This window comes from Cygnus atratus, chromosome 6, assembly GCF_013377495.2.
Source record: "Cygnus atratus isolate AKBS03 ecotype Queensland, Australia chromosome 6, CAtr_DNAZoo_HiC_assembly, whole genome shotgun sequence".
Lineage (NCBI taxonomy): Eukaryota > Metazoa > Chordata > Aves > Anseriformes > Anatidae > Cygnus > Cygnus atratus.
This window is the reverse complement of record NC_066367.1, coordinates 14456402-14480949: the sequence shown is the minus strand read 5'-3', so window position 1 is coordinate 14480949 and position 24548 is coordinate 14456402. Positions and strand designations below refer to the sequence as shown.

Genomic DNA, 24548 nt, shown 5'->3' with positions numbered 1-24548 from the left:
TATTTCCCACTATTCTGTGGTTGGAGGGAAAGTTCCTGATGATACAGTAGGCATGCATTTTGTTTTAGAGAGGCACTGTGTTTCCTTCTGTATTTCTTAAGTGGATTTCACTTACTTTGGTATAATGTATGATAGGAGTGATTTCTTGATAATGGGACTGCACATGTGCATTTTATATATCTAAATGTGGGGATAACTGAGGTACATGCTCGTACCTCTCCTAACAGTCCATACTCTGATTCTCTGTTCTTTAGTGGTGGCCATCTATGACTACACGAAGGACAAAGAAGACGAGCTGTCATTTCAGGAAGGTGCCATCATATATGTCATCAAGAAGAATGATGACGGTTGGTACGAAGGGGTCATGAATGGAGTGACGGGGCTCTTCCCAGGGAACTATGTAGAGTCCATCATGCATTACTCGGAGTGAAGACTCGAGGACAGAGCTCTGCATCTCCTGTTGCAGGAGCTGTCAGGGCTTCCCGGATCTCCACCAGCCTCTGGGGCCCCATCCAGAATAGCTGAATGAAGGATAATTGTAACAACCACTCTTTTTTTCTTTTTTTTTTTTCTCCTCATTATAAAACAATAGTGATTTGAGTTGTTTGAACAAATGGCTCTTCCGGCTGCCAGCGGAGAGGCTATCCTGAGCCATCTGATGGTGAATTAAGCTGACCCATTCAGATGTAACAAACGCCTTGAGTAGCTGACACTTCAGTCAAATTCTGACTTCTGACAGGCTCTGGGATCTGTCTCAGGAATCCTGTGCGCCCTCACGGTACTACTTTTGGCAGCAGTGCCTGGCACTTGGGATGTCCTGCGATGCGTGTGGTGAAGGGTTGCTGGCCAGTGGATGTCCCTCCTGTTTCTACACTACACTCCTGTGCAGCTGGAAGAACGCTCGTGTGCTAGGGAACACTGGGATTTGTACACAAAGCCGTTCGTGTATCTGACTTCCTTACAGGTGGTTACATCTTAGCATTAAACACTTTTGCAGCTGCTCTGCACATGTAGGCTGACCCAGGGCACACAGAGCTGGCTTTGAATCAATCGCCTTTTAGTTTAGACAATTAGGATGGCTGCGGCCCAGAGGACCCTCACCCCCATTTCCTCATCTTTTGAATGCAACAGGTTTGGTTTTTGTTACGCACTGATGTAAACGTGCTGCTCCGCACCGAGCTACCTGCCATGGGTGCTGCTGGGTTAAACGGAACTCACAGATGCCATTGACGGTGAAGGTGAAACGAAGTTTACAGGTCCTCCTAGGGTCTGAGGATAAACTCTAGGGGCTGTGACCTCTAAGGTTCAGATCTACTCACGCCTGCTTGCACTAGAGAAACTTACCCCCAACTTTAGTCTTATGCACAATATAATCTTAAAAATCCAATCAGGTATTGTAAATTGGCTTTTTGTACTTGATGACTAGATTTGCATATGTACTGTGAGAGCCCTGTGCAGAGGCAGGACAAACGGCAATTGTCGTCTTCATGTCTGTTGCCAAAATCTCTTCAGTGGAAGTAAAAAGGGCTGTTGTGTGTACTGGTTTCCCATGGAAATCCAAGCAGTAACTAGTAGTAGTCCTAGCTCTTCTCCCAGTCCTTTCCATTGCGTATTTTTAAGAAATAGATATTTTGAGCTGTACTGGTGGATCTGGGGTGGAGTAATACCAAGTGAAGGCCCCTGGGTTAATAGTTTGCTTTTTAAGTTTCAGTTAAAATGCTGCTCAGTGTTCTGCTTTTGCAGATCAGTGTAAAATGATGGCTGTACTAGTCTGCCCTCAGGAAGGACTAAACACTGTCTTTGGGTGAATGTCATGCACTAACAGAATGAACCGATTAAACCTCCTGTTGCAGTCCTGTTGGCCCACAAATGGAGCTGACCCCTGCGTTGTGAGAGCCTCCTGGCTAGGGCAACTTCCTGGACAACTTTTGACTGTCGCCTGACCAAGTTCCAGCTGGTACCAGCAGTAGCTTGTCAAAGGCAAGGTAACACTGCACCTTTCTTCTGAGGCCTGTATGTAAAACAGCAGTGCAGAGAGCAGTGCCAAGGGTGAGTTTGTGATAATATTGGCAGGGGGACTTGACACAATCCCCTTGCTTTGTAGCCAGTGCAGTATCAGGATGGAGGTGCAGGTTTGGTACAAACTCAAGTGGGAAAAGGACCCACAGCTGCTCAAGGGGGAAGAAAGAGGAAACAAACAGGTGAGGTGCATGGGGGATACCGGTAAGTTTTATTGGTATCTGCGGTGAGCTTGCAAAAGAGGGCATTAACTCCTGTGACAGTGTGTAAAAGGAACTAGTTTGGTGGAAGGTACAGTTCTGAAGGAACCAGTGCAAAGATGGAAGTTACTTTCTCCCATGCTTAGTCTGCAGCTGTGTAGCCAAGACACTGTTGTCTTCTTTGTAGAAGCTGGCAGCATTAGTATTTGGAATAAACGTTAGCTAGAACAGATACCCTTTTACCTTCCTTCTGTCTTGCAGCAAGACTAGCGGAAGCAGCCATGTTCAGTTCCCTCAGCGCATTTCTCTGGGAACATACCTAGAAACACTGGTTGTCCAGTACCTGGAATGTCTGTTTCCAGTGCCACAGGGCAGGCCTACAGCTTTTGCAAAGGGCAGTGGTGCTTGCAGCATGGCTAGAGATCAGGGTGATTGCACTGCAGTATTACACAGCCACCAAAGAATTGCGTTTTTCAGGAGTATTGGAGCGTTCCTGCCTTCTGCTGTGCTGGGTTTGTTTTTGGTGAAGACTGAGCACACAGTGCACAAATGTATCAAGTTTGGCAGCTTAGAACGTTACTACAGGAGAGCGAATGCTCTCTCCTTGCACACCCATATTCCAGCTGGGAGGTCACGCATTAGTGCAATCATGTCTTTAACTCAGTATGTGTAAGAGCATGCGCTTGAATACTTCTGACTGATGGGTGGCGACAGTGTGTACTTCCATAGTGTGTGATACACACCCATGTCCTTAATTTTTGTTCAGCTGGTTGTGTATCTTGTGAGTTTTCTGTGTTGAGAGCTGCCAGAGCGGAACAGTATGTACTCTGGAAAGTGCTGAATGCATGTCAGAGCTCAGGACAGAAGATGAGGCTGAAAAACCCTGAAGATGTGCCAAGCTCCTTCAAAGGCTGGGTTGGCTTGATGGGCCAAAGATAGTTGGGCTTCTGCAGATAGCATGTGGTATTGTTTGTCCTGTAAGAGCTGCTCTGGATGGAATTTTGGGGTCACCTCCTGCTGGTTTTAAGCTTTATTATGCAGTACTAATGCAAATAAATGTGTTGAGTTTTATGCATACTTCTTTTTTTGTATAGATTTTAATTCTGTGGCTTGTTTGGGGATGATGTGATGTTATGGTCATAGACCAGGCCAAGGTAAACAGGCTTTGTGTATTAATGTTACATAGACTGCATGCTAGTGAAGTCAGTGAGGGTTGTGTTTCCAGTTTTGTCCCTTGTATGTCTTCTCCAAAACCTTCACCCCCACACCTCCTTATTTACATATACTTCTAAAAGGGGGGTAGGGGAGAAGTGTGGAAAAAACCCTCAGTATTTCACATAGATGCACAACTTCTCTTCACTGCGTTCTGCTGCCACAGTGGGAGGTGTTCAGCATCACAAGCCGTTGATCAGTGCAGCAGGTGTGCATGAGAGAGGTAGGGGAAGGAGACACTCCAGAATAGGCCAAAGAGTGCCGTATGGCCAAAATGAATGTTTCTCATTTCATGAGAGCTGCATTAGCCCAGCCAGATGTTTTCATTGTGCACTAGGACTCTCTAGCTGTGGATTTGGCTTTGGTTTGCTGTAGCAGAGTTTTTCCTTGCTCTTGGCGCTGTGGGACAAAGCTATTAACTACAGCTATCCCTCTGCCACATGTCTGTGTGAAAGGAGGTCATAGACTGTCCCCAGCTAGTGTTGGTGCAGGTTATTTTCATGCCTTTGTTCCTGAGGGAGCTGGGGTTGCATGTGTCTCATGTTGTTGTTGTTTTTTTTTTTTTCTCTCAGATTGCTTTTCTTTGTTCCCCTCATTGGCTGTTGCAGCAGACGGTTGAGAGTGGCAGGAAAACCAAGCTGCCCATTTTATGCCTATGCATCTGGACTGCACCTCCATGCACAGTAGCAGGAGCAGGCACTACAGAGCAGAGGCAGTGCCAGGGGACTTGTTAGCCTGACTTGTGAGAGATCACAGACACGGACGTTGACGAGCCGCTGCTCTCACTGGAGGGCAAAAGGTGGAGCGTGGCCCTTGTCTTGTTGTAAGTGATAACAGGAAGTTGAGTTGGGGTTTCCTGGAAGTAGGTGGAACTTGTTGCTGGTTTGCACCACAGCTCCCCCACTGTCCCTCTGGTCTCTGGCTGGGTGTGTTACCAGGGGTGGCAGGAAGGCTGAGAACCAGCTAGCTCTTGCTAGAACAGGTGGTTCTCCTTTCACACCTCCTGAAACCTTTCTTTCTTTGCTGTTTGGGGGCTCTTGCTGTGCATTACTTTCTGGAGTAAGAGGATGTGCCTGTCTTCTGCTTATGCCAGCACGCTTGTCTTGTCAAGGCAGCCCTAGCGCCATGTTTGCAAATCGGCAGAATGCTTGGTCCCCTGCTCTGCGTGGTTCTTCAGCACTCTTGGTGACAGCCGAGAACCAAAGGGTACGATGGCAGCAATGCAGCGTCTGCCAAGCAGCACTTTTACCTTGGGCTTTTCAGCTGTCCTTGAGACGGGAAGCAGCGACAGGACTGATGCTCCTTTTTGGACAGCGGGTGTGCTGCCCGCCTGTTGCGTATGTGTGAGTCGCTGACTGGTGGTGGAGGGTCATGCACTGGTGCAGCCTGTTGTGCTTCTGGGGTGTCTCCTACCTGTGTCAGAAGGTGGCACGTTACTGCTGTGCTCTGCTCAGCAGCGTCCAGCAGTTCCCAGTGAATGCTGTAGCTGTGCCTCTCTTCAGGAGGAACAAGCTCACTTTTAATTATGTCTCTGGCCTTCAGGCATAGATCAAATGCAAAAGTTTTACATTTTTGTGTGGAAAGGACAGGACTTTTCTTCGGTTAGTAATCTAGTGGCATTTACAGGGCAACTCGTTGGAAGCTGCTAGAGGAGGCTGTTGGACACTGGTGCTGTGGCTTCTACTGGGTTTCTTAGCATTGAGTGTAGAGTCAGTGACTGAGGACTGCAGCATTTCAAGAAACCTTGCAAAACCCATACAGTCTTAAGTCAGACAAGCCTTTGCTGGCAATAGTGGTAGTGGGAAATGTGCAGAACTGTTGCGTTCACTAAGACAAGTATTTAATCTTGAGAAAAGGCAGCGTTGTAAAACAGTATGAGCAGATAGATGATGGTCTATATGTAGCTTATAGGGAGCCATGTTGAAGAATTTACTGTGCTTACAGATATATTCTCCACCTTCCTCACTCTTTGGCATCAGTCAGTATTAGGCACAGCCACAGTTTGTGGCTAAAATGGTATTACACAGAGGTCAGAATAGTGCGAGAGGGTAACAGTTTTTCTTTTCAGTAGCTGAAGTCAGTGTGGAGCAACAGTCCTTTTGATTTTTTTTTTTGAAAGTGCAAGAGTAGTGGGACCTTTGTCTCCTTTCTGTGGGAAGGTTGCTGAATGCTTGATGCGGCCAAGGTTTGCCAACTGCAGTTACAAAGAATAATTCACAGACCACGGTGTTCTGCTGCTTTCATTCAAAGTAAAAGAACCGATGTGTTTTGTGCAGCCTCCTGTGAATGCAGGAACTTTTTTTTTCCTTTGGTACTCTGAACATACCCATTTTATTAGTACCTTTGCTTATTCCAAGATGCGTTACAAAAAGGTAAAGTCAGCAGCCCGTTGGCCAGAGGTAAGCCTACACCCAGTATCCTGCTGAATACCTGTGTGGTGACTCTGCTGAAATACGTGCAGTGTAGTTGTTCCTATTTCTCTTAAAACCTCAGAAAAATCCTACCACTGTCTACTAATGAGGAAGAGCTTTGTACAAATTCATTTCCATTACAGCGCCTTGCTAAAGTGCTGACGTCTGGATTATTTTTTTCTGTAAAGCCCAAGTGCTTCTTGTCACATTTGAAAAAGTGTCTTTTGCAACTTGCATGGACAAGTAGTTTCTATGAACTCTCTGGAAATGTTAGTGTCTAACATGGATCTTTTGTCCATGTACTTTTTTTCTGAAAGCAGAACCCCCACACACACCGTTGGTTTGCAGTCAGAGGAGAAGCACCCGGTGCTTTTGATTTTGGCACTGCTGATGCAGTGGATGAGTGCAGAGCCCACTGTAAATGATCAAGCCTGCAGGACTCTGGGGAGCTGTGTGCCGCCAGTAACGTTTTATTGTGTGTGCCATTTGAACCACCTTCCAAGTGAGTGCATAACCCAATTTTTAAATTTTTTTAATTGTACTTGGAATTAACTGTTGCTGTGTACTAAACCCTCTTGTTACGAGCCCTAAATAAAACGAACAAAGCACACACCATGTGGTCTGTCACCTTGTGTTCTGTGAGTGTGTCCCTGCTGCGTCACATTCCTTGTCTTTTGCTACAGACTTTTCAACAGGTCGAGGCTGGGATAAGTAGATTGTGTATGCAGCCCTGTTCCAGAGGAGCTCTGAGGTCAGCCCTTCCTGAGGTCAGCACAGGTATGATGACTTGCATCCACCTCGCTGCCTTCAGCAGCTGCTCTCTCCACTAACTTCTGTATGACTGCCTTTCCTGCAGTTACCACTACTGGGTGGGATGCCAGCTCTTCTTCCAGCACAGGGCACCCATGCCATGTTCACAGCTCTGAGCTCCCATCTTGTTCCACCAGCTTTAGGCTCGGATTCGTCTGAGCTGGCTGGAGAGCTGCTCTCCCTTGCCTTTCCCAAGTAACATTCTGCACCACCAGTGTTTAGGCAGAAGTCCCTTCCTCTGGGCCTGCAGGAACACGAGAGCTGCTCTTCTTTCAGTGGTGACATGCCTGCCCTGGGGCCGTGACACTTGCTTTATGTGCTGTGTCCTGTCCAGCTCTGATCTCCTTGTGGTATGCACACAGCTGTGCTGCTTGTGAATTCCTTTCACTGAGCTGCATTCCGTCTCCGGTAGGTGAGAGCATGCACTGCAGCTGCTGCTTCCCAAGGATGGTGTTCCATCTCCTGGCTCAAGGCAGAGGCTACCTCAGCTACATGCAAGACCAAGTACCTCAGTGCCTCTAAGAATGACTGCCCCACGTCAGCAGGAATTCCAGTCTGAGTTCTTATAATCCTGACTTTCAAATCCCTGCAGTAATATCTCATGACTGCTGCATGGCTAGTCTATGAGCGTCCCTAAGGGAGAGATGAACAGAGCTGTATTCCCTACAGCGGACCCCAGAGAGGGGCTGCACCAGCACTTACCAGCCATCAGCTCTTCTTGGGTGAGCAGAGATGTACAGAGTAATGCCAGGACCCTGTATGTCTGGGGAAGCACGCAGATGGAAAAGGTGAGCCTTCACTCTGGGTCCTCTTTAGACCTGTAGCTGGTGTGCACCTTGTTACTGGTACAGCCAGTTCTGACCCACTGGAAAGAACTGTGCAAAGGAACAATAAATAGCAATTTTATCAAGCGTGAGCACAGAAATTGTAACCTGTAGGCTGTCAGATATCTGATCCCTAAAAGGGGAACCACTAGTGCCCTTAGAAGACAATGTGGGCTATGAACTGAAAAAGGAAAATGGCAAGACAGAGGATTAAAACAATTATTAAATTTAACTACATCTTTATTGAATTGTGCATATTCCATTGTATAATGGTCTATATTGGGTACTCTATAATGTAGTATTTCTTTTGTCCTCTCTCATGCTTAAAAAAGTATATTTATACATATATTTATATATATTTATAATATGGCAAAGCTCCCCCCAACCTGAAGCTATCAGTCTAAAAGAGCTTTGATTTTTCTTTTTGGAAAGGGAAGAAGAGGGGAGGCAATTCCACTGAAAGACAGAATGTGCAATTTTCTTTTTAAAGCAGTAAACATGAATGTATTTATAGCACTCAGCACAAGTTTGCTGTACAGAAAAATCATCATTGCAATGACACTTTTTTCTTACATTTGCATCCCCAGTATTATACAGGATATCACCAGTGGCCGCTAACAATTAGTGTAAGCCATAAAACAAACTGCTACTCCAGTTAATTTCTGGTCCACGGCAGTCCACTAGAAGGAGAACTAAGATTTCAGTTACAACTTGTGAAAGAATTTCATTTTCCTTTTTTAAGTACAAGCTTTATAGTGCTGCACCAAATCAGCAGTGAGGGAGCCTCTGGGCACAGGTTCCCTCACTAAACCGCCCTTTGCCCCCACCCCTTGCAGATCTGTACCCCCAGTTACCAAAGGCAAGAGATGCACAACAGCTAGCAGCAGCAGCCCTGCTCTCTTGCCAAACAGCAGCTGCAGCCCCTGTCCACTTGGCTCCAGGACCAGCTGGTGCAAGAACATCTGTGTACCTGAAATTTAGCTCTGAATGCATCTTTGGCATCTTAGGAAAGGTGAGAGGAAACTGTTTTCCACTGTAGAGAACAGTTGGTTCCATTCCTAAGTGTCCTAACAGACGAGTTGCCTTTAAGTGTTAAATAAGGGGGTTTCCAAAACCTGTTCCTCAAGTTCCTTCTCACCCATTCCCCTCACAAAATCCCTGCTGTGGGGGACTGTGCATACATATAGCACCAGTTCCTGTTCCTCCAAATTCTTCTCTAGCTCACCTCACTGAGGATGTACAATTTTCCTGAAAAGAGAGCTCACTGAATCCTTGCCCTACTCAGCGCCTCAGAGCACCAAATATCCATCAGCCCAAATAACTACTTTTCCTATGTTAGTGGCAATTACTTTAATTTACTTATGACAGCTAGGCGTGTGTTGTCACCTCATTTGCAATTTAGTGTCTTAAACTTTTCAAAACTAGACAAAGCCTGTGACTCATGGTATCACAGTATTAGTGAGTGGTAACCCCTGCAATATAATGCTGGTTTTGTCACTCATATATGTATTTAATATATATATTAAATTGAAGGAGATAAATAATTCAAAAAGGAAAATTTTTCAATTTCAGAGAAATTTATATTTCCAAACTTAAACTTTTAAATCCACCAGCATATTACAGAAACATCTATGGAAAACCTGTAGTGTTAAATGCTCTCTGGTTTGGAGCCTGTCCCGAGTAACCAAGGGACTGCAAAGCTAAACACCAGGAGCCAGAAAATGGGGCTTTGGGAAGCTCCTCTCAAACAGAGGTATAAGAGTCCCTTTACCCCCAAATTAGGAGCACTGTTTGAACATGTACAAAATCTAAACCTTAATAAAAGAAAGGCAAAAAAAAAAAAAAAACCACAAACCACCACCCACAAAACAACCAAAAAACCCACAACAAACAACCGAAAAGCCCTCATATGTTCTGGCTGCACCATCACAACCTTCTGTCAGGAGTTTATATTGCTTTTGTGTTTGGTCTGATAGAAAACTCCAGGAAAGCATCTGTGCTGACAAGGTGGAAGTCACATACGCATATACCAAACAGAAAATACCTTTATAAACTTCTGCCGCTACATTAAAATAAATGATGAAAACCAGGAAGAGCAGTAAGTCTTGGAAATTCTGTGTGACAAATCAAACGGAAATGTCAATACAGCTCTAAAAAGAATTTGGCTCTACATTAACAAGATTTTCAAATGGTAAATCTAATTCTCTAACACGGTAAGTGTTCCCCACCTATAGTTACAGCCAGTGAGCCATACAATGCCCCAGTTAATCAAGGAGATACAACTGATTTTAACATGACTCTGTATTAGACATAATACTCGTAATAAGACCCACTTACTTACTATCTTTGAATAAGAAATTATTTTACCTGTAACGGCACCACTGAAGTACAATTTAGTTCTATGTGGCTTTCTGTAATAAGCAGAAAAATTCTCTTTTTTGCCCTTCTGTTGTTGAAGCGGCACTTTTGGTTCCTTTAACTGTGGAAAAAATAATTTTAACCCAGAGCAAAACTGGCCACACTTTCTCTGAGCTGATTTGTGTTACCTGGTTGCCTAAGAGCACAGAACAAAGAAATTAGAAAAAAACAGCAACAACAAAAAAAACCCTGTAAATGTGCAACTCCACAACAGTGAATCTTAAAATGCACTTGTTGAAATATTGCTCCCTCTCCCATCAGCCCTGAAACCAAAGTGATTCAGGTACCTTGACTCTTTCCCTGATGTGTCTGTCAATCACTCTGTGTTGCCCTGCAGGAAATCACACAGTAAGTTCAGGAGAGGAGCTCTTTGGCTTTGAGGTCATGCACCAAGATAGAGCAAGCAGTGCTTTGCTGCAGGAGAAAGCCACTGCACAGGGGGAAGCAGGAGCTTTCCTCTTCCATGTACAATAACTGGATTTTTTTAAAAATTTATTTATTTACTGTGAGACATGTGCCTAACCTCCTCCCCCAAACACAGGTTTTGAAAGACAAAACAGAACCACTGGCATGTCTACTTCAACCACATTACCAATGATTTATTCAGAACCACTTGCTCAAAACCTTTTCTTGTTACTATCATTTTTCCTCTACGAGTAGTGCTGTTATGAGAGCCTAGTTTTCCCTTCCAAAGCAATTCCACAAGAGTGGAATTAAACTGGAGTGCCTGAGAAGACCAGGTTCCTGCTTTCTACAGCTGTGCTACATGCAGAGATCCTCCCCCCTCTCTGCTGGCTGAACAGATCCCTGCTACCTGCAAAGGTGGATGCTACTGCTGCTTGGCAGAGAGGAAATTAAGAGCATAAAGAATGCAGCTGTCAGCTCTCAGCTCCTCCTGCAGGAGCAGGGCTTTCCCTGACATACACTTTAAGTGCCAAAGGGTATATACACTTCATCATGCCACATTAACGGTAGCTATACGCTCTCAGTATTTTAGGATAAAAGCATCTGCTATCTGTGGGTCCAGAGTATGAGATCTCAGCTCTCACATGCTAATTTTAGTAGTGCGAAAAGGATTACTGCCCCTGTTTGTAGCAAGAAGCATCTTGCTTTGTGTCTGAGCTTTGGCCCCTTTATTTTCTGATTTTACAAGATAAAATGGTACAATTCTGAGACCACTGCACAAGCAAATAAGGCATGATATTTGCTGTCATAAAAACAGTAGTAAATAAACTGGAAAAGCAAGTTCCATTGACAGGATCCATAAGCTGAAAAGGCAAACCAGGTTGTCCAAATCACTCTGTATCCAAATTTCAGCACACATCTGAGACAAAGCTGCAGCCACTCACATTTCTGTATCACTACTGACTGATGAAGTACGTCCTACTAAGAAGGATGCGACCTTGCAACCTTTGCCAACACTTACTCTTTTTGCTGCGAACCTTGAGTTAAACTTCTGTCTCCCAGCAAGCTGTTAAGCAGCCTGCAATGTTAAGCATGGATTCATTGTCCTGGGGGAGATACTGGGTAAATGAAACTGGGCACAAGAACATAAGAACAAAGTTCAAATGCCTCTGAAAAAACTGCACTTAAAACATTGCTCTGCCAAGTGCAAATCCTAGAGGTACCCGCACTGAGTGAACAGGAGAAAAAGGGCTGCAACCGTCACCCACCAGTGGAGCTAGCTATCTTGTAAGGAAAGGAAAACAGAGGGAGCAAGAATTCCCTGACTGATTCTCATCTGGGAGCATGTGCTGTGTCAGCCCAGATGCACCCTGCCAGGGAGTAGAAGATTTGTCCACTTACCTATCATCAGTAACAGCTGGGGGTTACGACTGTACTTGCACACCTTCTGCACTGGTGGGTGTGAGCCCCAGGAGCTGCATACAGTACAAAGCAGCAGGAGGACCAACGTAGAAAATTACAGCACCCATGAATTGCAGTATAGCTTAACAATCTTCCTGCGAAGTTACTTGCCAGCTATACTGAGCATGCTTAAAATCAACAATGCAAATGCTGTTAAGGACACTTGATAAGCACAAAAATAGTAGAAACAAAACTTTGTGAACAATTTGAAAGATACAAAAAAAGTGCCTTTCCATAGCAGTGCTTTAAAAATGCACACAATGGTATATTGTTATTGCTCAAAAAAACTAGTCAGAAATATTAAAACAATTTCCAGAGGTGCTGAAACGGAGTTTATAAAATTATATGAAACAGGTCAACAGAGACAGCACCATTAATTTTTCTCTTTTCATGATGCACTTATTTAAAACTATATAGTTATAGATGTATCATTTTCCCCCTCTAATTGGCAAAACCTTTTTCCTATTCATAAATTATTCACAAAGATATTAATTTTATTATTTGGACTTAAAAAAAAAGGAATAGGGGACACTCACAATATTTCTTCTCAATCTGAGTTACTCTAATGAGAGATCAGTTTCCATCTTGTTTTACACACTTGAAGATACTGTCAGGTCAGGCTACTTCCTTTGATTCACTTTTTGGGGGAGGAAAGCATATAGTATTTGCTTTTGGAATAAAGGTAAACAGTAGAATCCTTTGCCAGCTGAGCCTTGACAGTATCCCTGTAATGACCAGGGAAGTTGTTAACAGCTGCAGATGGCATAGGTACAGTCCAAGTATTTTAGTTGATTTAAAAAGATTGTGTACCACTACCCTGTAATGAACATGCATAACACCCAGGACCACTTATCCTAATTACAATACCTTATTGTGTCCAATATGTAGGTAAGACTGTATAATCAAACTCCTGAAATACAAGATGAAGGACGCTAGTACTTGATACGGTGATTGTGACTCGGTAGCAATAAAAAAAAAAAAAAAAAGGCAATTATGATAATCTATTTACTACTCATACGGCTCCTTAAATTAAACTAATAGCAAACGTTATTGCCTCTCAAAGTTTTTTTTCCAGTCCTCTCCCTTGACTGCTAGAAGCGCAACTTCATAATTAACAGATTTATGCATTGGTCACAGCCTCTGGCAGGTCAAAGATAAGAGAATTCCAGCTGTGCTTGGCCTGAAATTACCATTCCCTTCTCTCTTTCGAGAAAGGAAAGTTTCCTGACAGTTTCTAATGAATTACAACACTTTAACTGTTTCCAGACACTTATTTTTTTGTAAAGATAATACATCTGATCAGGCACAGACAAGGTGAGACTGTACGCTGTAGCGTGTGTCTGTGTGAGAACAGAGTGTTCTCTACAGAAACCTACCTGTTCATTCAGGGAAAGAATGACACGTACAAGTGATGGATCCACACGGGTCAGCCTTGTGGGTTGGCACTGATTGCAGGAGTCCTGGCAGCTTTCAGAAGGGGTTAACACAAATGGTCATCTTGTGTCATAAAAACAAACGATTGAGCCTATTATAAACTTAAAATGCATAATGGATTGGAATAATATATATTTATCCTAGTTACTTCATGGGCAAATAATTTTCAATTAATTTGTAGCAGTGTATTTTTTAAAACTATTTGGAAGGAAGGGGGAGGTTCTTTATAGTATAAATATATTTCACTCCAGCCCACTATATATAAAATCTATTTTCTTTGTCAGAACATACTCATTTTCAGTAGTATTATGACCAGAATGTTTTGGTATGTTGAGTCTGTATTTTTCAATCAATGACCAATGTACAATTACTAGCAGAACACCTCCGCTTTGCACCATTAATTTACCCATCACAAACTGCCAAAAGGTTTGTGGTGCTTTTTTTTTCCTACTTCTTTTTCTTTCTTCTTCCTTTCTTTAAAGTGCCCTCTACATCTCCATCTTATACGGTAACATTTGATTGGTTACAGAGTCTTATTCCCAATAATATAATGACTGAAACAATAAATACGGCTCTACAAAAACATTCTGGTTATCTTCTATAATTGCGACGAAATATATCACAATATATTATATACCTACACTTATAATACATGCACAAACATGTCTCACATGGACAGACACTACAAAAATTATCTTCCCCCCAATGCAGAAAAAGTAAGAAAAAGGGATTTTGGTCCAATCCATACGAAGGGTAAAAGAAATTGAAAGGATTAAGTCGATGGCTCTCTACCCACTTCCCCCCAATAAAATATTGACAACCCCAAGCCCCCAACTTTTTTGGCCTAGCCATGAAAGGGGAACGTCTCTATCTTTAACCTTAGCTACAGTTTGAGATCACCTCTTTTGACGGGGCTATTGTCCACGTCCCCACATTCTCTCCAAGCGCATAACATCACAGGCTGCCTGACCACAGAGCAGCCCTCGAGTCAGAGAGCACCGGCCCCTGGGGACTACCAGTCCTGCGACAGCTTGGTGTTCTGATCCCTTTTGGGAGGTGCAGGCGGCGGCCCCCTCCGTAACGTTGCATAGCCAGATATATGACTGCCCTTGAAGCTGCTTGTCTTCTGTTGGTCAGCCAGAAGCTCCGGCGGGGGTGGCGGCAGGGCCATGTCGTCCATGGTGGCTGTGGGCTCTGCTCTGGACATCCGTGCAGAGGAGAGGGAGCCGTGCCGGGTGATGGATTTCCGCTGCAGCGTCCGGTTGAGGTCTGCCAAGAATCCTGGCTGAACGCTAAGGCTGGACTTGGGTGAAGTGGGCACTTGGGGGCCAGGAGTCACCGGTGGCTCTGCAACGTCTGCCTGTGTCAGCCGAGTGCTGTCATTCCGCTTCGGACGCGTGGGCGGTGGGGCTTTTTTAATGGATGGTTTTGACCATGCCTGAGGCTGGGGATTGACAACAGCAACTTTAGGGGAGGTACTGCCTGAAAACACGGATGGGATCTCAACTGGTGGGACAGGAAGATCTATTTCAGGTGGCGGTGGTGGAAAGTCTGAATCCGACGGTGGTGAAGGGAATTCAACCACGGGTTCCTTCCCAGACACACCTGGTGCAGGAGCCTTGGCTGGGATCCCTCCCTGCGGAACGACGATGGGCAAGCTCACACCAGAAAGGTTGAGCTTTCCAGGCTTTGGAGGGGCTGCAGGAGGCAATGACTCCTTCAAAGGAGACCCTGACGGCTCTGGTGGGTGTGCAAATTTGCTGACAAGGCGGTCCACTGAAGGTCTCTTGGACTCATGGTACTCAGTGGAGCTGGTGGATTTGATGCTGGAGTTCCGCTGAGGTGTTGGAGGTGGTTTCTTCCCTCCAGGGCTTGATGTCTTGCTGGTCTTTTTGACTGGAGACCCTGATTTGTCAGGGGGGGGAGAACCTGCAGAGGTAGCTGGGGAAGGAGGTGGAGGAGGAAACACTAAGCTGCTCTCTGGTGGAGGAGGGGGGAAATCCGGAGAGGGAACAGAGGCGGGCTGCCACTTGGGCTTCGCCTTCACCGCTGGAGGCGACTGGGGAGCCACGCTCAGCGGCAGGGGTTTCAGAGGCTGGGGCTCAGTGGCAGGTGGGGTGGGAGGAGGTGGGAACTGGCTGACTATCTGCTTCACCACTGACGGCACTGGGGACTGAGGGGAAGGAGGCGGCTTCACAGAGAAACTCTGCTGCTTTGGGAACGTTGGGGGAGGAGTGGGGCCTGGAGGGGCTGGGGGCAGCGGAGGCACCTGGGAAGAGGTGACACTTGGTTGTTTCTTAATTGCAAGGGGCAAGGGAACTGGCACAGGGGGGGTGACATGTGTGACCCCTGGTGACGCTGCCTTCCCGCTAGGCTGTAGAGGGAGAGCTGTCACAAGAGGCTTTGGGGGTGCTTGGGGTGGTGGGGGCGCAGGCACGGGAGGAGGAGGGGGCGGCAACGAGGGGGCAGCAGTGGCTGCAGCGGCAGCAGCCTGGCTTATATTTGGTTGCACCTGATGGATTTTGGGGGGTGGTGGTGGAGGTGTGAACTGTGGCACAGAAGGGGCGCAAGGCGCCGGCTTCAGCTGTGCCATGGCTGAGCCCGGAGTGGGAGGCGGTGGTGGAGGGGGGGGAGGCGGCATGACCCCGTTGGGGGGCACCAGGATCTGAGGCTTGCCCGAGGCTGGAGGGGGTGGGGGGGGCTGCTGTGCTGCAGGAGCCTTGGAAAAGGGCCCGCCGTGCTGGGCAGCGTTCTGCAGCCTGGTGATGGTGCTGTACTTGACGAACATGGTGGCAGGAGAGGCAGCAGATGGGGCGGCCTGGCTGGGGAGGGGGGGTGGAGGAGGAGGGGGGGGAGGTGGGGGTGGAGGAGGGGGAGGTGGTGGGGGGGGGCAGAGGGGGGGATGGCTGTGAGGCTGCATAGGGGGTCGCCACTTTTGTCTGCGGGGACACAGGAGGTGGAACAGACATGAAGGGCCGACCTGCAGGCTCCATTCGGGCCTATTGGGAAGGGAATTTTAGTGAAAGTGGAAAGGGAGAAAAAGAGAGATAGGGAGGGAGGGAGGGAAGGAGACAAAGAGATTATAAAGTCAAGATCTAAATGTGCCTGTCATTAAAAATTAAGTGGCAGATCACAGCATGCAGGAAGTATTAGGAAAACAATGCAGCAAGAGACAGTTCTTCACACTTATCAAGCCTGAACCCTGCAGTCTGGCCACACAAGCTGGCAGAGGAGCTGCCAAGAATCAGCGGGGCCAGGCCTACTGCAAGCTATGCCAGAATTGTGGGAGAGGCAGCTGTACCCAGTGAGACACATTGGTCCTCCTGCGGGCAAGCATAATGAACCAAACAGGACACTCCCCAGAGTGCCAATGGCCACAACAAAGGACGCTGGGCAGAGCAAGAGACTGCAGGCATCTCTTCAGCTCTGTAAGACTGAAGTTAAACCATACACGGCCTCCCAGAGCGTCTGACAAGCCTTTATGTTGTCAGCGCAGGCCTTAACCCAGCTTAGTGTTGCACAGTGCAGAAATCCTGAACTGCTCTAAAACACATGAAGAGCAAGCTCTACAAAGGCGTATTTCTGAGGTCCTTCTCCACATGCTCTGACACCGAACACAAAAAAGAGGGACAACTAAGGTTTCCTAGGAAAATTTCCCCAGAAGGAAAAGTTTAGAGACCTGCAACACAAGTTAGCCTAGAAAAGACAAGCTAGGCATGCAGCTGTTATGTTATTCAGAAAAAAGAAAGGAAAGACAGGGAAAAAACCGTCTTAGGGAAGGAGCAATGGGAAAGCAGCAGGCAATGCTTTCATCTACTCACTGGGTTTTGCTCAGGTTAAATTGCTTCTCTAAAATTGTATACCTACGTTCATGTTAAAAATTAAAAAGATAATTACATTACTCAAGTTTATCAACAACTTCCTAATACAAAGTGGTTTTGCTACAAGCCAAGTTGTGAACTTCACAGTGCACAGCTTAGAAACATGCATTAGAAATGCAATACCAATATGGCAACTAACCGCACTCAGTACCTACAATTCATTAGTAGATATTTTGCCAAAAGTTAGCCCAATTATGTTCATTTTCGCTGTATAAGAATGTTTGCATATTGCTTTGTTTTAAACACAGGTGCACAGGGTTTCTATATGCACAGGAACAACACCAAAAAGATTAGAGTAAGAAACAACAAAGGGCAATTTACAACAAACATGGGGTATGCCTCTACCTGTCACATTAGGTCTGTGAGGCAAGAGTGTAACAAAGTTCTCAAGCTTCATCAACGTGTTCACATAACAAAACAGGGAGAGATCTTGATCTCTTGCATATGTTAGTCTGCAATTACCATTCTCCCAATCACCCAAATTAATGAATTTACAAGTAACATCCCCTGACCTTAGTTCTGCCCTGTATAAGGCACCACGGGTGTGCTGACCTTCACTTTTGACACCTGAGACAGCAAAAGGCAACAGGAAAAAATAAAAGCGGCATAAACAGCGATGAGAGGGAGACTGGCGCATAAAAGAACAGCTATCCCTGAATGGCAAGACCTTAGAGAGTCTTGAACAGGGAACTGTCCCTTATTCCTTGTCACGTAAAGCACACACAGTGAGCACGCATTCTGACGCCTGTTGTATTATCCTATTTAAAAGAACATTTTTAAAATCTAACAAGAAAACAAGACATGACATTTTCACTGTCCAGCTGTGATGAACGTGAACAAGTGAACAAAATATTCTTTGGGCAATCAGCAGCATTTTGGGAAGTTACATCAATAATACTAATATATATAATAATATACCAATTATATCAATAATGTTGTTTCCTTTCTTGCCACAGTTTAACATTTGCCCCTACCAGCCTAATTTATTGAGCATTTATGTTCCTTTGGTCAGACCTGTACAGTATAAAAAAGCACATACAGTAGTTTGGCTTAAGTTAAATTTGTGAACAATTTACTCAGAATTCTTTTTAGCATAGTTTCAAATCATAATTTTACATGGTTCATTTCATTTGGAGTCTTTGCAAGTTTCCATTTACCTGTGTTAACATGTGAGGATATGTACCTTTCAATGGATTTGTGCATAGAAGGGAATTCAAATTGATGAGATCTTGAAACATGAATGGCCTTTGATAGGGAGCAGTCTGAATATTTTATTTGTAAAAATGCTTTAATCAGATAACATAAAAATTATGGGGGTTTATTTAAATGAGCAATTGCCAGCAGCACTATGGACTTGTTGCGGTCCATAGTGCTAATCTCAAAATTTTCTCCAGAAGTTCACAGAGCGTAGTAGCAAAGAGTTCACATTAAAAACAAAACTTCAGAAAACAGTAACATGACAGTTCTCATAGCAGTACTCTTCCACCTCTGTTGGATACATGCTAGACAGACTTGAGTGCCCTGTCTTTTCCATCAACCCAGTCCCTGCAGATATGATGCACCCTGTACACATACACAAGCCATCTGCTGATGAACATGCAGCAGGTGTTGCACACATGCAGTAGAAAAAATTTGAATCACAGTTTAGTAAGCTACATTCCTGGGCCAAGTACTACATCACTATTACAATCAGATGATTTCCAAGCCAGCAGGCACTGCAGAAAAGTTATAAATCCCAAAGAACAGAGCCAAGTGAGTTTTCACATTGTGCCACCTGTGCTTTTTTATTTGAAAATGTGATGTTGTGTCTTATTTCTAGTTATTTATCTGATGCACCAATATGAGGTGTAGTGACCCATGGTTTTATTTTTAAAAAGCCTCCTTCTCTATCTAGCTTGAACCTGAAGTTTGGGAAAGATTTGAGACTGACAGGAGAGAAGATGGCTTCCCACAGCATCCTGCCAATACACTTCCACACATAACTGCTGCAGTTAATACCTGTATCATGGCTGTTCAGGAACCTGGAAATTCCTTTAAGCCTGACAACCAACCAGCTGAAGTGGTGGTTCCGCTGCGTGTGCAGGTACTCCCCAAGAACTACACCAGCCAACTACCAGACATAAAACTAACCAAACCACCACAGACTCTCGGAGTCGATGGGTTACTTTCTTTTTTAACTCTCTACCAGCAACAGCAGATATCAAATCTGTCTCAATCCACAATTACTTTCAATTTTAGTACTTCTGCTTTAACCGTGTCTATGTTTACTGCTTCCATTTCCACAGAATATAATAGCAACCATTGGAATAAAAACATTGGAGCACGTCTTAAATAGGTGTACCTGCCTCCAGATCTGTCATTTACATCTTTACAATGGAAAAATATGACTAGTTAACTGAAGAAAGATCTTAATAAATTAATTTAATTCATCAGCTTATTAACAGCTGATCTTTTTATTTGGTCTTTACTCAACACTAATTAATAGGATTCTTGGGAAGGACTGTCTCATGCCTTCAAACACCAGGGGGGTTCTGTGCACACTAATAAAAACAAGAGCAGAAGGTTTCATGTCTGAACTCCCTGAAAAAGTGATTCCTGAAAAAAAATGTATGCAGCAGTGTATGCAAATAATATAGAGTAATAAAGAGAAAAAAAATCCACCCCATTCCAGACAGAGGTGGAAGAGGTAACACTCTGTCTTGTGCATTTTGTTGGGTGTTGGTTCTCAAACTAAAGTCTTCTTGTTACCTTGCTGGATTCCTCCAGTTGAGTGCCTCGCTTCCAGGCCTCAGAGAACATGGAGCTGACAATACTTTGGGAACGGACATGTCCAGTTGGCTGGGTGTCAGAAACTCCACTGTCAGACTGATTAGAATGATTTGATTGAGATTCTGTTTAAAAAAAAGCAAAGAAACAGTTTACATTTCTAAATGTAAGAGTAGAGCTAATGTGCTTATAATTCAAGTCTGTGTGACATTTATTGGTCACACTTGTTAAATGTGTTATCCCACCAAATAACACTGTTCCCACTAACGACTGCACAAGCTCCAGCTCACAGCCAGCCCACTGAAGACTGCTGTCTGGACAACACAACAGAGCAACAAGACCATACTCATGCAGGCACAACAAATTTGACAAAGGAGCAGAACCACTATTTTCAAAGTTTGTCTCTCAAGAGATTGTCTGTATCTTTGCCTATGGGCAGGGATTATTTCGCAATTGCCAATTTCAAATATTTCAGTTAACAAAAGCAGTTTACATCGTTAAAACAGGGACCTTGATTTCTTTTTTTCAAATAGATGAAGACAGCGGCATCAGGAATTTGAAATGAAGTTCCTCTTCTTGGTATCAGAAAAATATTCTCTTTTGGAAGTGAATGGGAAAGTACGGTGTGTTCTGAAAACACACACCACTAGAAGTAATAAAGGTTTTTGGATTAATATAGTCCATTTCCTGCAATAGCCTCTCCTGCAGTCTCCAAATAACTGTGAATAAAAAAGGTAATTAAGTCTTTCCATTCCATTATGAGACAGATCACATTATTACCTGGCAAACTAGATGAGCTGGAGCCTGACTTGATACTGGAGCTAGACAAGGAAGTCCAGTCATATGCCGATTCTGTTCTCTTCAGTGCTTCCTGATAATTCATGTACAGTTGCTTCCCATACTAAGCAAAATGACAAACAAATGTAACGACTATACAGGCTGTGTACCCTTTTCAGACTGTTGATCTCCACCTCCGGCTTCTCTATTCCACCTTCTTTTTTCCCAGAGATAAAAAGCAGGCTCTATGTAAAGGAGCTCACACAAAATTAAATCAGTGCAAATTTCTTTTTCTTTCATTTAGCAGCAGTGGCAACTTCCTCCTCCCAATCTTTTGCCTTTTTATTAGTGAATTGCTAAAAGAAATAAAAACAGTTTCTTTATGCTAGAAGAGACTGCATCAGACCACCCAGATAAATGCAAGAAATGGGCCAACAAATAAACTAAGACAACCTGGGGATCTTAGAAAAAAACTCTGTCAAACCCAAAGTCTCATCTCGTCCCACAAGCCTTCCTTTTAATGTCTGTAAGAGAGTCGGCTGAAATCTAGCACAGATGTCAGTCAGAATTATGTCACGTGACAAAAAAGTACAGCAGAAATTGAAGGGTCCAATTTTTCTAGGGAATGAAGGACATAAGAAGAAATATTGTATAGTTCACATTCAGAATAGTTAAATAAAAGGAATTTGGATTTAGCATGTATTTTGCCAAATAACTATAAATGGTTTCAAACAGGTAATGACAACAAGTCATGACAACAATGCAAGACTGGCTAGAGGAGGTTACCTTAGCAATGCGGATGCCATTGATCCATTGGTGTAGAGTTCTTACATCATCACAACAAAGATACTTGATATACTGGGATTTCTTCTGGATCTGAGGATGCTGCAGAAAAAAATGTTAATCCCCACCGATATTTTAATAGCTAGGAATACAAGGAAAGCCATTTATCTGCTGAGTTTTATACAGACAAATTTATTGCTGGAAGCTCTTGCATGGTAGTACATACTTTGGACCCACTTACAAATGTTTGAGAGTATTTCAGGAGGTGGGGGGACTGCTTTGCACACAAATTGGCAGCATGTCCAGCAAACACTGACTTCAGGTTTGAAACACTAGGAAAGGGCGACTCTTGAGTATTTTAGTGCTGTACCTTCTACGTACCTACAGAGCTTTCTGCATCCCTAAGACTCTTTAGAAATATTTATACTCTCAAGCCAAGCAGTCAGAACAGTGTCAGCTTGTAAAAACTGCAAGCAAGGGACAGTCAAAGTGTGAAGAGTTGTCTCCTTTAGTGGTCTATGGACTAAATCACCACCTCAGGGAGACAACTGTTTTAGCTTCCTCTCACCAAAACACGCTGGCGGAAAGCAAACATACTCTTCTCTGCTTTTGCATGGCTTGAGTGAGACCCCACAAATGACATACTGTGAGCACAATTCTGTTCTCAGCTTGTAGAGCCTTCAAGGTCCCTGTCCTACTGATACAGGGCTGTCATTTAAAATACTCGCTGCTCCCAATTGCATGTAGAAAAGGAAAAAATATTGTATTTATAAATACAGAAGAAATACATTTTTTTTTAAATCAAACAATGGAAATCACTCTGGATGGATTACTCAGTTGTTTGCTGTCTGTGCTGCAGAAGTTACATGTCACAGAGCTGTCATGGCAACTGTGAATACTCAACTTATTATTATCCTGTATTAGCTTATAGACCAGTAATAGAGTTTTGCTAGATGTTCATAGGCATTTCAGTTTTACTGGAGACTGTTTTAAATACATATCAAAGAACTTTTAATCTCTTTTCAGACTGTTTTCTCTTGCTACATCTTCCAAACACAATTGTTTCAAAATGAACATGAACACATTTATCACCATAACCAGAATATATATAACTAACTTCACTATGACTTTAGATCACTGTTTTTGATTTTTCATAACCAATCTCTTTCACATACACATTGTGTAACGCACAAAATCAATTGTGTATACAAAAAAAAATTGCATGGCTTCTATTTTGTTTATACCGATATAAAACACTGATTTAACACGTCGAGAATTGAGGAAAGCACAACTCAATGTAATTGGCGATTCATCAGTTCCACACTAAAAATATAGCTTCATTTTGTATAAGTTAGCCAACTAACTTTATGACATGAATCTACTTAAATAATAAAGGAAAACTTAGACATGTTAAATTTTGACTTCAACATTTCCATGCCTTCCCTTACACTCAGAATGGCAATATATATATATTTTTAAATCTACTAAGATAAGACTTAGTTTGATTTACTCTGGATGATCAACAAGTTTGAAAAAAAATATCCATTTTAACCTGTCAAAATGACATGGATAGAAAGTGACATGCAAGCATAAGAAAACAATTTAGTTCAAGTAACCTAATACCTACAAACACAGGTATTTTTGCCTTTAATTGTCTTCAGTTAACTGTGCCAAGGACTTACAAGACCAAAGAATATACTTCCAATTTCAGTTTTATGCTTTATCCCTTAATCTCATGTCCCATATTAGATATTCAATCTACCTGGGGTTATTTAACCTAGCGAAAAGGAGGTTCATGGGAAACCTCAAGTTGCCACAGGAGGTTTAGGTTGGATATTAGGAAAAATTTCTTCACTGAAAGCGTGGTAAAGCATTTGAATAGGCTGCCCAGGGAATTGGTTGTGTCACCATCCCTAGATGTATTTAAAAGATGTGTAGATTTGATGCTTAGGAACATGGCTTAGTGACAGACTTGGCAGTGCTAGGTTAACGGTTAGACTTGCTGATCTTAGAGATCTTTTCCAACCTAAATGATTCTATGATTCTACCTCTCAGTGGGCCCAAACACATATTGCCCTGTCTGTTGAAAAATGAAATCCTTCTTTCACACCATACATAGGCAGCCACACGTTCCAGGCACATAAAACATTCTAACGTACTGACATGCATAACACCGCAAGAGATGGGAATTAGGGAAGATAAAAGTTCAAAGGAAAATTTTAAGCACAACTGTAACTATCTCATTACTTGCACCATTTTCAAATCCATGAAAACACTTTATTTGCTATGAACATACTGTGAAAATCTGTTTTATAAAAGCTTTGTAGCTAGCTATCTTGCAAGAACTAACACCATTTTGAAAAACGTGCGAGAGTCAAGACAGACCGGGAGATGAGCTGATGCAATTTAAAATAACTGAAAGCACTCAAATCCCACCGTTTAAGATCAGGTCATTACTTTTGTAACATTTTTTCTACTTGTTCTATTTGTCCTTTATACGCTGAAGTTTCTTCCTTTATAGCATCCCCTTTCCCTCAGATTGGGCAATATAGGTAGCCTTGACACTCACAGTATTGATTTCTGCACAACTCTGGACCTATGCTCTGAGAAGACAGGAACTCCCTGACATTAGTGCTTCAAGGAGCACTTCCACTGAATCTGAACTGTTGTAAGGCATACAGTTTCCAAAGAAAGATTTTAGTGTTATATTTTATAGTAAAAAACAAACAAACAAACAAAAAAACCACCACCAACAAAAAACAATTAAATAGACCAGGACTCAGTCTGGAAATAAGGCAATTCAGGGCAATATGAAAATGTTTACAAAGTCACGAAGTGCATGGAGAACAAGCAACTGTTCACTTACCAATACAAGAACTAGGAAAAATAAAATGGAAAGCAACTGATGGATCAGAAGAAGTAAAAGAACATATAAGGTTTATGCTAAAGGTTTCTTGGGGTTCCAAAACAGAACAACTGAGATCCACTCCATGACTCCCTAAATTTCTAAAGGCTGAAAAAGTATTCTGTGAAGTATCTCTGCAGGACTGTTGTGTACTTCTAATTTTTCCCTAAGCAGCTTATAAAGAAAGGCCACTGTCAGAGAAACCAAGAATGCTACATGAACCCAGTAACACCATTCTTCTG

General features: G+C 43.4%; 3 protein-coding genes across 17 annotated transcripts in view; 1 reads left to right on the top strand and 2 right to left on the bottom strand.

Annotated features, from left to right (window-relative positions):
- Positions 1-6449, top strand: part of ABI2 (abl interactor 2) — a 61672-nt gene extending 55223 nt beyond the window's left edge. For all 6 annotated transcript variants that reach the window (XM_035571885.2, XM_035571894.2, XM_035571874.2 and 3 more), the window contains one exon: positions 255-6449. In XM_035571885.2, the coding sequence (XP_035427778.1) occupies positions 255-430 (176 nt within the window). In that variant the 3' untranslated portion in view covers positions 431-6449. The remainder of the gene's footprint in view (positions 1-254) is intronic.
- Positions 6450-6582: 133 nt separating this feature from the next.
- On the bottom strand, positions 6583-15804 carry LOC118261149 (ras-associated and pleckstrin homology domains-containing protein 1-like). 2 transcript variants are annotated; one of them, XM_035571831.2, is made up of 2 exons: positions 7355-15804; positions 6583-7285 (listed from the first exon to the last, which is right to left on the bottom strand). In XM_035571831.2, the coding sequence occupies exon 1, from the start codon at positions 15785-15787 to the stop codon at positions 14207-14209; it is 1581 nt and encodes a 526-aa protein (XP_035427724.1). In that variant the 5' UTR covers positions 15788-15804; the 3' UTR covers positions 6583-7285; positions 7355-14206. The 2 variants fall into 2 exon arrangements, with proteins under 2 accessions (XP_035427724.1, XP_050567677.1); XM_050711720.1 differs by lacking the exon at positions 6583-7285 and having other exon boundaries at positions 7383-7527; positions 9521-15804.
- Positions 15805-18316: 2512 nt separating this feature from the next.
- RAPH1 (Ras association (RalGDS/AF-6) and pleckstrin homology domains 1) overlaps positions 18317-24548 on the bottom strand; it is an 89250-nt gene continuing 83018 nt past the window's right edge. For all 9 annotated transcript variants that reach the window (XM_035571779.2, XM_035571792.2, XM_035571819.2 and 6 more), the window contains 3 exons: positions 21405-21503; positions 20622-20742; positions 18317-19966 (listed from right to left, as the gene is read on the bottom strand). In XM_035571779.2, coding sequence (XP_035427672.1) covers positions 19806-19966; positions 20622-20742; positions 21405-21503 — 381 coding nt within the window. In that variant the 3' untranslated portion in view covers positions 18317-19805. The remainder of the gene's footprint in view (positions 19967-20621; positions 20743-21404; positions 21504-24548) is intronic.

Excerpts from the sequence above, each read along its gene's own strand:
- LOC118261149 (XM_035571831.2), bottom strand. The coding sequence starts at position 15,787 with ATGGCACAGCTGAAGCCGGCGCCTTGCGCCCCTTCTGTGCCACAGTTC.